Source organism: Cupressus sempervirens, chromosome 3, assembly GCF_028749045.1.
Source record: "Cupressus sempervirens isolate cs-2001-9-10 chromosome 3, ASM2874904v1, whole genome shotgun sequence".
Lineage (NCBI taxonomy): Eukaryota > Viridiplantae > Streptophyta > Pinopsida > Cupressales > Cupressaceae > Cupressus > Cupressus sempervirens.
Genome location: NC_143120.1, coordinates 114817592 through 114830613, shown reverse-complemented (window position 1 = coordinate 114830613; position 13022 = coordinate 114817592). Strand labels below are relative to the sequence as shown.

At 35.6% G+C, this 13022-nt stretch overlaps 1 protein-coding gene across 1 annotated transcript in view; it reads right to left on the bottom strand.

Moving 5' to 3' along the window:
* LOC149565041 (uncharacterized) overlaps positions 1-10928 on the bottom strand; it is a 54421-nt gene extending 43493 nt beyond the window's left edge. The window contains exon 1 of the mRNA XM_089816267.1: positions 10774-10928. Coding sequence (XP_089672393.1) covers positions 10774-10928 — 155 coding nt within the window. The remainder of the gene's footprint in view (positions 1-10773) is intronic.
* Between the last annotated feature and the right edge of the window lie 2094 nt (positions 10929-13022).

The window sequence follows — 13022 nt, the reverse complement described above, 5'->3', positions numbered from 1 at the left end:
TAGAGCCTCAAGCCCTCCATCATACTGAACCCTACACACCTAATTCCATCAACATGAATTGCCCTATCCTAGAGATTGATGAGAATGACATAGTTAATGAGCCCACCACTTCCCTAGCAAAGATACCTGATTTTTTCTTAGATGAATGGGCTGATGCATATCAATTTGACCCTATTTCAAAGATCCTTGAGATAGGTCTCAGTACATATTGTATATTGGAGAAAGATTTTCTAGTTCCTAATCTTGTGAAGAGTAAAGAAGATATGAGTGGGATATGGAGTATGTACTTTGATGGATCAAGGAATAAAAATGGATTGGGGGCTGGTGTGATGTTGATTTCTCCTACACAAGTAAGGTACTACTTCTCCTATAGGCTTCAATTCAGTTGCACTAATAATGTAGCCAAGTATGAATCCTTGATTCAAGGTCTCCTACTTGCTCAAAAAAGAGGAATCCAAGCCTTAAGGGTGTATGAAGATAGTGATTTGGTGGTTAATCAAGTGAGGAATCAGAATACCACCAAGAATGGTTTTCTCAAGTCTTATAAAAATAGGGTGTGGTATTTTCTTGAGGGTTTTAATGAATTTAATATTCAAAGCATCCCTAGAAAAAAAAACATACATGCTAATAGACTTGTAGCAATAGGTGCATCTTATGATGTGCCAGGGAATCTTGAGGAGGAGAAGAAGCAACAAATTAGAGTGGTAGTAAGCCCTTCCATCCCTGATAACAACATCCATTGGCAAGTTTTTGAGTCTAATGAGAAAATTGTTAGCTTCTTGTAGAATGAGGCAGAGTTTTCAGGCAGGAACCAGTTAAGACTACAGGATCAGTATGGTGATCAAATCACTAACCTCAACTCCAACAAGCTACCTAAAGGTCTCATTACTTTAGAGAGTTTTTTTAATCCTAATGATCAAGTAAGAGGTCGGTCCATGAACCTAGTTGTTGATGAAGATGACTACACTCCAGTCATGATTGCTGATGGAAAGTCCTTAAACATGGGTAAGGTATGTTCTGAAATTGAACAAGAAAATTTTATTCATCTATGTCAAGAATTTAATGATGTATTTTCTTGGACATATGATGACTTATAGGGCTTTGACCCAAGGATGTTTCAGCATACCATAGATTTAATTAATGATGTAAAACCAGTAAGACAAAAATAGAGCCTAGTGAATCCTAAAATTGAACCCTTAATGAGAAAGGAGCTATCCAAATTGATTGAGGCCAATATAAATTTCCCTATCAAGCACTCATCATGGGTAGCAAACCTTATCCCTATTAGGAAGAAGAACATAGAGATTATATTGTGTGTGGACTCTAGGGACCTTAACCAAGCTTCCCTTAAAGATCACCATCCTCTCCCTTCCATGGAGAAAATTTTGTCCAAGGTCAGTGGTTCAAAGATATTTTTATTTCTTGATGGATTTTCAGACTATAATCAAGTGCTAGTCAAAGAGTCTGATAGGTACAAGATTGCATTTACCACTAAATGGGGTACCTATGCTTATTGTAAGATTCCATTTGTGCTAACCAATGCAGGTGCTACATTTCAGAAGGCAACGGAGATGGCCTTCAAAAGATTGATTGACAAATTTGTCTTAGTTTACCTTGGTGATATCACAACGTATTCTAAGAATGCAGAAGATCATTTTGATCATTTAAGACAGGTATTCCTAAGATGTAGAGAGTTTGGGGTTTCCCTTAACCCAAGCAAGTGTGTCTTTACTACTAACCAAGGAAAATTATTAGGATATTTTGTATCTAAGGATGGCTTAACCATTGATCTAGAGAGAACAAACGACATACTTTCCCTTCCTCTTCCTAAACACAAGAAAGGGCTGCAAAGTTTCCTAGGCAGGATAAATTTTGTGAGAAGATTTATCCCTAATCTTGCTACCATGGTGAAACCTCTTACAGCTATGCTCAAGAAAGGTATGGTCTTTGCATGGACCAATGAAGGGAAAGAAAGTTTTGAAGAGATCAAGACAACCATAGCCTTAGTCCCTACTCTCATGAATCCAAAATTTGAGAAGGATTTCATCCTTTATACCCTAGGTGGTGAGCCAAGCATTTTTGCTATCCTAACTCAAAGAAATGATAAAAATGATGAGCAACCCATAGCTTTCTTTAGTGAAGGGCTTAAATAATGTGAAGATAAATACAACTATGTAGAGAAGAAAGCCCTTGCAATCATCAGAGATTTAAAGAAATTTAGACATCTCCTGTCTCATAATAAGATTCATTTGTTAGTACCCCATGCACGTTTAGTGACTAGGTAGTGATGTGTACTACGATGTTAGATTGGAGTAGGCCTACAACAATGAACTAAAAAGTGACATGTGGCACTAGTTTGCAAGAAATATCTATTTGCATGGTAGATGTGGAGGGTAGGTGTTTAGTGTAGAGGGAGTGGGCACGAGTCAATGTGGGCCTACTTGAATCACACCACGTGGAGGCTAGAACTTCAATAGTTGCCAAAACTGAATATTACGAGGCCAAAATCTTATGCTGGAATATGTAGGGATAGTCCCACATGCATGGGATAAGCACATAAAGCACTATGTAAATAAAAATTGCCGTGGGTAGAAAATAGAATTGAACCCACCAAATGTTTGGAGATACCTGTCAAATGTTGCCTACCTTCAGCTTGAATTATGTTATAGATGGGGGTTTCCTTTGCTAGAAAACATGTAAAGGCCATGGCCAAAAATTGTTCTTGGCCTATTTTTTGAAATGTGCAGTACGACCTATCTATGAGATTAATAATATTCTTGTGACAATAATAAAAATTCCAAAATTCCACCAAAATTATAGAGCCGAGTCCAGGTGTCATTGCTTGCTTCGGCTAAATTTTTTTTCTCTACCTGTGTTAATAAATCAAAAAATACTGAATTCAAAAATAAATTGCAGAGAATAAAAAATAATTTAGATTTGAAAAACCAATTAATTAGATCTAAAAATAATCATACTTGAACCTACAAATCGCGGCCTCTGGGTTCCAATTTGTAATTTTTTTTTTGTCTCACAATCAACTTTCACCTAGCATAGACAAATTTATATTCGATCTTCACCAAATCAATATTCTAGATGCAACGGTGAGGTTAGATCTGGCTCTAGATTCGAGTCAAGGTGCTGAAGCATGAATAGTCTCAAATGGCTATGTGTAGAGAATCTCCCCAAGCTCTGATACCATGTAAGAATTTAGCTTAGGCAAAAATTCACCCAAGACCAAGGAACTCAAACACAAGCACAATAGTTACCAATAGAGAAAGTATGATTAGAATGATGATATATTCATTCAATATGCCATACAACCATATCAAGAGTACACTAGGAGTGCCTATATATAAAGGCCTTTGGAGAGCTTCTAGAACTCATAGAAGTCAACATCATGATAAGTAATACAACTAGGCACATGTCCACCAAACATGGGTTGTCCTCCATTAAGCATAGAAATAAGTATGATGATGTGAGGATAAGCCTACAATGGTGTATCACATAAATCAGTGGTGTAGACAACATGTGCTAAATTAGGAGTGTAAATAACTATTTTGTCAACATGAAAACTTAGTAAACGACTCAAACTCCTATGTTGTAGACATCATGTGTTTAATTAGAGTTGCATACTTCTATGAGAGTACACAAACTCCTAAGTGTCTCACCTAAATAATTAATTAAATAATGCAAAATAATAAAATAATGTATTAACCTAAGTAAAATTAAGTAAGTTTAAATAGTAAATATGTATTTACACCAATAGTTTTTAAAAGAAAAGTCACAATTTCTTGCAAAATAAGCATTTTTGTAAAAATTGCAAAAGAGCAACTTTTGCAATTTTTCTTGCTTGTTTTTTTTAACACTTCTAAATTTTTATTTAAGCTATCCCTTAGAAATTTCATGATAGGGACCCTCCCCTAAGCCAGTGGCTCATCACTTAGGTTACTCATTACCCAATGGTAAGCTATACCTTTCTTTTTAAGCCATTTATGACTCTACCTAGGACATTTTGACTTCCTACACCCTAGCCATCACACTTAGGTCCAATGAACCTTATTCCTACTTATAAAATCTCTCTTGGAGTAAAATGCAAAAAAATTGAAAAGGTGAGCACCATTAAGTTATGCACAAATAAAATACCTTTTTGTAGTATCTCTTTTCCTCATGTGATGTTTCACACAATTTACTCCAATGTGCCCAAATTCACCATAGTAGTGACATCTATTCCATGTATTGTAATCCCATCCAAATATTTTTTTCACAATTTGTTCTGCTAGATTCCAATACTTTGTTTTGAACTCTAAAGATTTATGTCCTTGTTTCTTTCAATTGTGACATTTAACTTTAAACTTAGGTTTCCTTTTACATTCACTTTCTCTATGACCATGCTTATTGAAATTGTAACACTTTCCATTGAATTTTTCTTTACCATCACTCCAACATTTTTTTTATGTATGACCTATATGATCACAATGATTGCAAGTAGGTCTTTTATTCTTTTGAGCTCCTTGCTAAGGATGATTCACCTTCTTTTATATATCCTATTCCAACTTTGCCTTTGTTTCTATATTGACTTTATTCATTTCATTGATTCATGCATTCTTGAGATTTCATCATTTTTTAATAGGTATTCTTTTCACTATTGAGATCATTCTGCAGTCTTTCATTCTTTGATCTTAGATTCATAAGCTCTTTATTTGGATTAGTGAGTTGATTAATGAAGTCTTCTTGCTAAACGGACATCTGTTGAATTTCATTATTCTTTTTGTAAGAATTTGGCTTAGGCTAGAATTCACCCAAGAACTAAAGAACTCAACACAAGCACATAGTAGACCAAAATAGATAGAGTATGATAAAAATGATGATATTCATTCAATAACTAGTTGAGAGTACACTAGAAGTGCCTGAATATAAAGGCCTCAGGAGAGCTTCTAGAATGCATAAAAGTTAGCATCATGATATGTCATACAACCAGGCACATGTTCACCAAATATGGGTTATCCTCCATTGAGCATAGGATTAAGTGCAATGATGTGAGGATAAGCCTACAATGGTGTAGCATGCAAATCAATGGTGTAGACAACATATGCTAAATGATGAGTGAGGATAACTATGTTGTCATCATGACAACTCAGTGAATGATGCATACTATTGTGTTTAAACACCATGTGCATAATTAGAGTTGTATTACTCAATGAGAGTACATAAACTCCTAAGTGTCTCACCTAAAATAATAAAAAAATAATGCAAAATAATTAAATAATGCATTAACCTAAGTAAACTTAAGTAAGTGTAATAAGTAAATGCTTATTTACGCCAACACCCCCCCTTAAGTGCAACTTAGAGGAATGCCCTTAAGCTTATAAAATCTAGGATGATATGCAAGATGTGTCCCAGCTACTAGGCCATGTTAGGTACCCATGTACATAATGATATAAAATCTCCCATAAAGTGAGGAAAGAGGGAAAACCTCATTGGAAAAACCCTCCCCCAAAAAGAGAGATATAGGGATGCATGGATGGATGGAGTAATCAAGGTCCCCCCATTACAACATACATGCAGTATATACATAAGAGAATGATGAGAAGAGGTAGAGAGATAGGATAGGCTCCCTCCCTCTCCCCCCCCCCCCCCCCCCCCCCCCCAAAAAAAAAGAAGAATGCCAAACAATGACTGCTCCGATGAAGAAGCTGATCCAAGATTGCAGAATGGTGTTCCTCCCCTTAGGAAGAAACAATGCCAAGGGTACAAGTGAGAAACTTCTACTATGTGTGGAAAGAATCCCATGGATAAGTGATGTCTCTGAAACTTGGTCAACTAGCTAAAGAACCTATCCCAAAGAACTATCTATCTCTACAACTGATGAAGAACCCTGCTGCAACTACTGATCATAAGTATCGACAATCACTTCAACCTGTGATGATTGATCATGTAGAGAATGAACAAGAGAGTTGGATGGAACCCTCATGACAACTGATGAAGGTAATTCTGCACCAAGAAGAAGAGGCAGATCATCAATACTATCCCCCAAATCTTTCACTAAACTTGTATTTGGAAGATTTGATGTACCCTACTGTTCTGGACCTATCACTATGGCGATGTATGCATGCGGACTGAACTGATGAAGTAACCTCTCACTATAACTATTGATAGAACCCCACATGTCTGAAGCTGTTGAAGCACTATCATTGAAATCACTATCAGTTTCCACACTGTATGATGTGTAGAGAGGAGTAGAGGACAAGCTTGGAGAAATTTCCTCAAATTATACATCCTTCTCCACAAATATTTTATGTGTCTCAAGATCTAGAAGTCTATATGCCTTCACACTGTCTTCATAACCAATAAAAGTACAAGGTCAAGATGATTATGCCTTGCATCCCTTGGAAGATCTTTTTGCCCATGCAGGACAACCAAAGACTATGAAGTGTGTCACAATAGGTTTTCTACCACACCATGCCTCAAAAGGAGTTTTTCCATCTAAGGTTGGATGAGGAGAATGATTAAGAATGTGAGTGGCACTAGAGATTTCTTTGACTTCTAATGATGGATCGAGATACTTGGCATGGATCATGCAACTTGCCATAGATTTGAGAGTTTGAATCCTCAAAGCTGCAACATCTTTCTTATGTGGACTGAATGTTGGCGGTCTAAAGATCAATGCCCTCATGTTTGTAAAAGTCCTTAAGTCTTTTTTTCACATCCATGTTTCCATTTTCCATTCGGAGAACTTTGATGGCTTTCCTAGATTTTTGTTCTACATGAGTCCTAAAGTCTAGAAACTTATCCAACACTTTATTCTTGTTATGCAAAAAATAGACCCAAGTGAACCTTGAAAAGTCATCAACAAAAGTGAGTATGTAGCGACCCTAGCTAAATGCAAAAGGACCTGCTAATACCATGTGAACCATCTGTAGAACACCAAGTGCTCTTGAAGACTTCCCTCTTTGTAACTTCCCTTCTAGATGCATATCCATTGAATATGTTGAACATTCACCCTTAGAAAAGTTGATTTGAGGTAGACCTTTGACCATATGGTATGTGCAAAGTTGTTAAAGGTAGCAGTAGTCAAGATGACCATACTGTTCATGCCATAATTGCATGTTTGAATTGGTTTGAGATAACAAGGCCTTTAATGAAGACTTGGGTACAAAATACGAGAAAGAGTACAACATCTTATGATCATTCACTTTCCCCACTACAACCAAGGAATCATCTTTAAGACTGTGCACTTGAACTGAGTCTTGAAGGAACTCAACTCTATGTCCATCTCCAAGGTGAGTGATTTGGTAGATTGATAGGAGATTCAAACTTAGGTTTGGAACATAGAGAACCTCTTGAAACTCTCCATTATCCATATCCACATTTCCTTTTCCTTCAACTTCCATTTTTCTATCATTCCCCATGAAGATGTGTTGTACCTGGGACTGCTTCATTGAAGAAAAATCCTCCTCTGAAGAACCCATGTGATATGAGGCACTTGAGTCAAATATCCATTCCTTTGAAGAGTTTGCATTTTCCATGAATGCTTGCCCTTTGCCGTTAGAATTTTAAGATGATCCTTTATCCTTATAAGAATTAGGCAATGGAACATTATGCTTCTTCATGATGTTGGTTAATTCATCAATCTTTGTGAGATAACACTCATGCTCTTCATGACCCATTTTCTTGCAATAAGCGCACTTCTTCTTCTCCTTATTGTTGTCCCCCTTCTTGTTGGAATTTGAGGACTTGCGTTGTTGATTTGATTGTGGTGTTGTCTTTTCTACATCCTCAAATTTTTCTTTCTTCCACTTCTTCTTACCCTTTTCTTTATTTGGAGGTTGTCTTGCTGAATTTTGAGAATCCTCATTGTTGGCCACCAATGCTTTGGACTGAGGTGATTTGAGAATCCCCATTGATTTCAACTTCTTTTCTTCATCATCCAACACTTTAGCATATTCATCAAAAGTGACTTTCTTGTAGGCAGACCCTAAGGTAGTCTTTGAGGAGTTAAAAGAAGATACAAATGTGGAATATTCAGATGGCAACTTGTTATGTATGAGATAGATTAGTTTGTCATCTTTTATAGAACTCCCACAATCAGTAATCTTTGTCATTAATTCATTCACCTTGATGATGAAGTCCTGTATTGAGTCATACGACTTAAGATCTAAGGAAATAAGCTCATCTTCAATCTTGAATACATCATCTTTAGAAACTTTACCATAAAGGCTTTTGAGGGTATCCCAAGCTTCCTTGGATGTAGTACATTTCTTGATTTGATACATGATCTTATCATCTACCCCCAAACACATATCACCTAGGGCTTTCCTATCCATGGCTACCTAATCTAAAATTTCACTTGTTGATACATTATCACCTGCTGGTTTAGAAAGAGTAGTATCTACATATTGTAAAACTCCATTATGCATTAAGTGATACAATATTTTGATTGACCATGAAGCATAGTTATGAGGAGTTAATTTAGGAAAGTTAAAGTTGCCCATAATGCAGAAAATGAAAGAAAATTGCAGAAAAGAGAGAACACAACACCAAGAAGACCCCCCCTTTTCACTAAATCAAGAAACCCCCCAAAAATAGATGCTTTGGGCACTTTATTAGTAGTGCGATTACAATGGGCCACTTGCCAATTTTGGCCTTCATGGACTTCTAATTTTTCTTGTTACAACCTCTTCATAGAGTACAAATCTGAAACTTTACAATGTGCTACAATACTGAAGCATTACAATGAAAATAAAGGCCCTATTGGTGAAAGTGACACTTTTGTCCACACAACACTAAAACTTGATGCCAGATCTAGAAAGTAGATGAAAAATAATGTACTTTCAAAAAAATGGAACCTATTTTTGACCACAGATGTGCCCGTACAGAGCTTTTGAAGTTGCAAAATGCAGGATTATGTAGGTATAGTCACCAAAAAATGCATATTCTGAACAATCACTATACCAAAACTAGAAAATAGCTACACCACTAAAAATTTTAGAAAATTCTACCCAATTTCAAAAAAAATTGCACTTGATTTGGAGTCTGGATGTGTGAGTTATGGCCTCCCAAAGTCAGACTGCAAAAACCAAAATGAATTTGGAGAGGGGTTGCATCAATGAATGATGGGTTTAAATTTGACAGTTATACTATCATTGCACCAGTTATAATTCCTCTAGGAATGACATCCAAATAGGCATGAAATTTAGGACCAGGAAATGATGATGTCAGTACACTTGCAGCCTTCGATGATGTTAGCATGACATCATGATGATGTCATCATGTACAAAAGTGTATAGACATTCCACATCCTTTCTAGCTCAGCATATAGATTTTCTTATTGAGCTACCTATGGGGATGATTATGTATCACTGGGTGAATGGAAATACGCCACATGTCCCAAGAGTACTAGGCCGCATGTTACGTGTGCACCTGTGTGGTAGTGAGTGAGAACGACACGTGTCTCAGAGCGGATACATGCACAGAGAAAATCATCGATGAAAAAGAAAATAGCAACTGGAAAAATCTGTGTTTTTCGATGCTGGTTTTTTTTTTTAAATGGCTGCCAAATTGTCTGCGGATTATATGTTGTTTAAAAGATAAGGCCTTGTTAGAAAGGTTAATCTTTCCTTGGATATATTAATTGGGATATTCCAAGGGTCCCTAAATGTAGTTTGTCCTCTTGTACACATGTGGAGGACATGTCATTGTTTGTCCTTTATTCCACATGTAAGGACAACTCTTGTTTATTTCTTTATTTAGTTTATCCTCCTTAAGAGGATTGTGACACTTTGCACACACCTATTATGAATGTCACATTCATAGAAATGGGAGTTACAAATGCAACTCCTCTCTCATCTCTATATAAGAGATGCTCCTCCTTCTTTCTTCTACACACTCTTAGCACTTGATGTTATTGTATTGAGCTACTTTTGCTCCAACACTCTCTCTCTCTTCTCTAGGCATTTTCCTTCATTCATAATACTCACAAGGGGTTTTCTTTGCTTTCCCCTTATAAATCCTTGTCTCCATTGTTGAACCATCTTGGTGTATGCTCTTGGAGTTTGCTTATCTTATGGTAATATTGTTTCACACTTAACTTACTTGGATTGTTTCTCATTCCTTGCTCAATATTATCATTTCTTACATGGTATCAGAGCTTGGCTATCTAATCCTTGTTTTAAGTTTTGTGTTGAAGGTTACCATTCATTGGAGCACACCTTATTTGGAGACATTATTGAGAGAAGAAGTTTGTGTTGTGATTTTAGCTCTTTTTAACAAATTTTGTGTATGCAGGTTTCATTATTTACTAACCCTCTTTGGAAGGCTTGCCGCCAAAGGGTTTTCTTGTAAAGTTTCATATTTTTTTACTAACCCCTCTTTGGAAGGCTTGCCGCCAAAGGGTTTTCTTGTTAAATTTCAATTTTTTCCTCTCTTGTTTTGGATGGCATGCCGCCAAAACAAGAAGTATAATATGAGTAAAGTTTTCAATAAGTCTCTAATTTTCTTACTTCATTTATAAAAAAAAATTTCCTACTCTTTAAAACAAAAAAAAAAATTCCAATATATTTTTTTTTTGTTGTATGCTCTTAAATATATTATCATTTCTTATAAATCTATTATCATTGCATCTTTTTATATAAAAAAAAATCTTGCATTTAAATTTGGAGTGCACCACCGTGCGACACCAGCATGCCGCCGCGAGCCGTTCGCGCCGCCGCGTGCACTCAGTGACGACACCCATTTTCAACACCGCCGCATGCCGCCGCAGGCACTCAGTGCCACCGCCGCTCATTCTCAACACTGCCTAAACCCTGTGAATTAACAGTCGGTGTTTGTTTATCCACTTTCGCCACCCCCTTCACACTCAGGGTAAACCTTTCAGCGCGGCCCGCGTCCAGGCCATGCGACAACCGCCACCTGCGCAGCCACGCCGACATCATTATCCACCTTCATCCATTTTTTAAACATTTGAAACCCTGCTTTTTTTTTTTCCATCGACCTCCACCGACCATCCACCTCTGCCCTCTGGCCACGCGGCAATCACCGATAATGCTCCGCTCCTCAAACATATATCCGCCCAACCTTTTGCATTTTTTATTAAAAAAATCTTGTTTTATTTATTAAAACAAAAATTTTATAACATTTTTTTTATCACATTTTTTTTCTTCTTTAATTTTTTTAAACAAATAGAAATTTAAATTTTATTAATTTTTTGTTTTCTTTCACATCCATAATTCAAAAAAAAAAAAAGATATATTCTTAATTTTATATATTAAAAAAAACAAAAATTTTTTTCTTCTCATTAACAAAATTTTTTTCTCAATTGATTTTCAAATTAAGGAATTTAAGAAAAAAAAAAAAAAAAAAAAAGAGAATTTTTTTTTCTAATCATGTCTACCTTAATTCCTGAAATAAAACTTAATTATTCTAATTATCATTCTTGGAAAAATCATATCTCATTTATTTTTCGTTTTAAACACCTCTTCGAAATAGCCACTGACCCTTCTCTTGAACCCGGTTCAGCAGCTACCCAAGACGAGAAAGATACTTGGAAAGCTTAAAATGAAGAAGCTTTAGGGTTAATTGGTATTTCCATTATTCCAGATTTATATGTGTTAATTGCTCACTGTTCTAAAGCTCATGATGCATGGTCCATCTTGCAAACCAAGTATGACAGTGGAGATGAATACCGCAAAATACAGTTGCAGGATCAACTCGAAGATCTCAGGTATGCAAATTTTAAAAGTATGGATGAATTTCTCTTAAAATTTGATTCTCTTAAAAGTCAAATTATGGCTTTAGGTGTTCAATTAGAGGACATTCGTTTAATTCATCTTATTCTTAAAAAATGTCTTCCTAGACAGTTTCAATAGTTTATAACTAATATTCATGCACAACTTGCTATTCCTACTTTAACTTCTCAGTTAACTTATGTTATTTTTCAAACTTTATTAAGACAAGAAGAAGCTAAGCTAATTCAGTTTGGTACCCTTAAATCAACTGAACATGCATTTGTGTCTAGAAATTCAACTAATAATTTTTGTTCCAATAATAATAATCATAATCACAAACAATATAATACTAATTCAAATAATTCCAACAATAAATTTCATGCCAAATATAATAATAATACCAATCATCCTAATAATACTCGTAATACTAATAATCAAAGGAATCATTCCAATTCCAAACCTCATTGTTCTTATTGTGGCAAAGATGGTCATATTGTTAATAACTATTTTAAAAAGCAAAATAATAAAAAAACCTATGAATAATAGTAACAATCATCAAAACTCAAACCATAAAAAAGGTAACTCGTCTAGTTCTAATCCTTGTCATGCTTTTACTTGTAGCTTTAATCTTTGTAGACCTTTAGAATGGATTGTTGACAGTGGTGCATCACAACATGTCACTTCTCATAAGGAAATTTTTGATTCTTTACAACCTGCTATTGCTAACATTCCTATTTAGTTAGCTAATAATCAGACTTGTAAAGTTGAAGGATTAGGTGATGTTACTATTCCTAATGGTAAATTGCATGATGTATTATATGTACCTGACTTGAAAACTAATCTATTTTCTGTTTCACAGTTATGTTAGGACTATAAAGTTGAATTCTACAAAGATACATGTTATATCATAGATCCTCAAACTCTCAAAGTAATTTCTCATGCTAAAATGGATAATGACAATTTGTTTAAATTCCATGAATTTGCTAGTTCACGATATTCTTTACATACTTCTATTGATTTCAATATATGGCATGAAAGACTTGGCCATTTAAATTTTGATTATATTACTTTCATGCAAAAGTATAATATGGTTGATGGCTTGCCTCACATTATTCCTTCCAAGATTGCCTGTACAGGTTGTATGAGTGGTAAGATGCATAGGGAGCCCTTTCCAAGTGGAAAATCATGGCGGGCAACTCATAAGTTGCATCTTGTCCATAGTGATCTTTTGGGCCCCATGGAGAATAACTCCATCCAAGGTTCTCGGTATGCACTTACCTTTGTTGATGATTTTTCTAG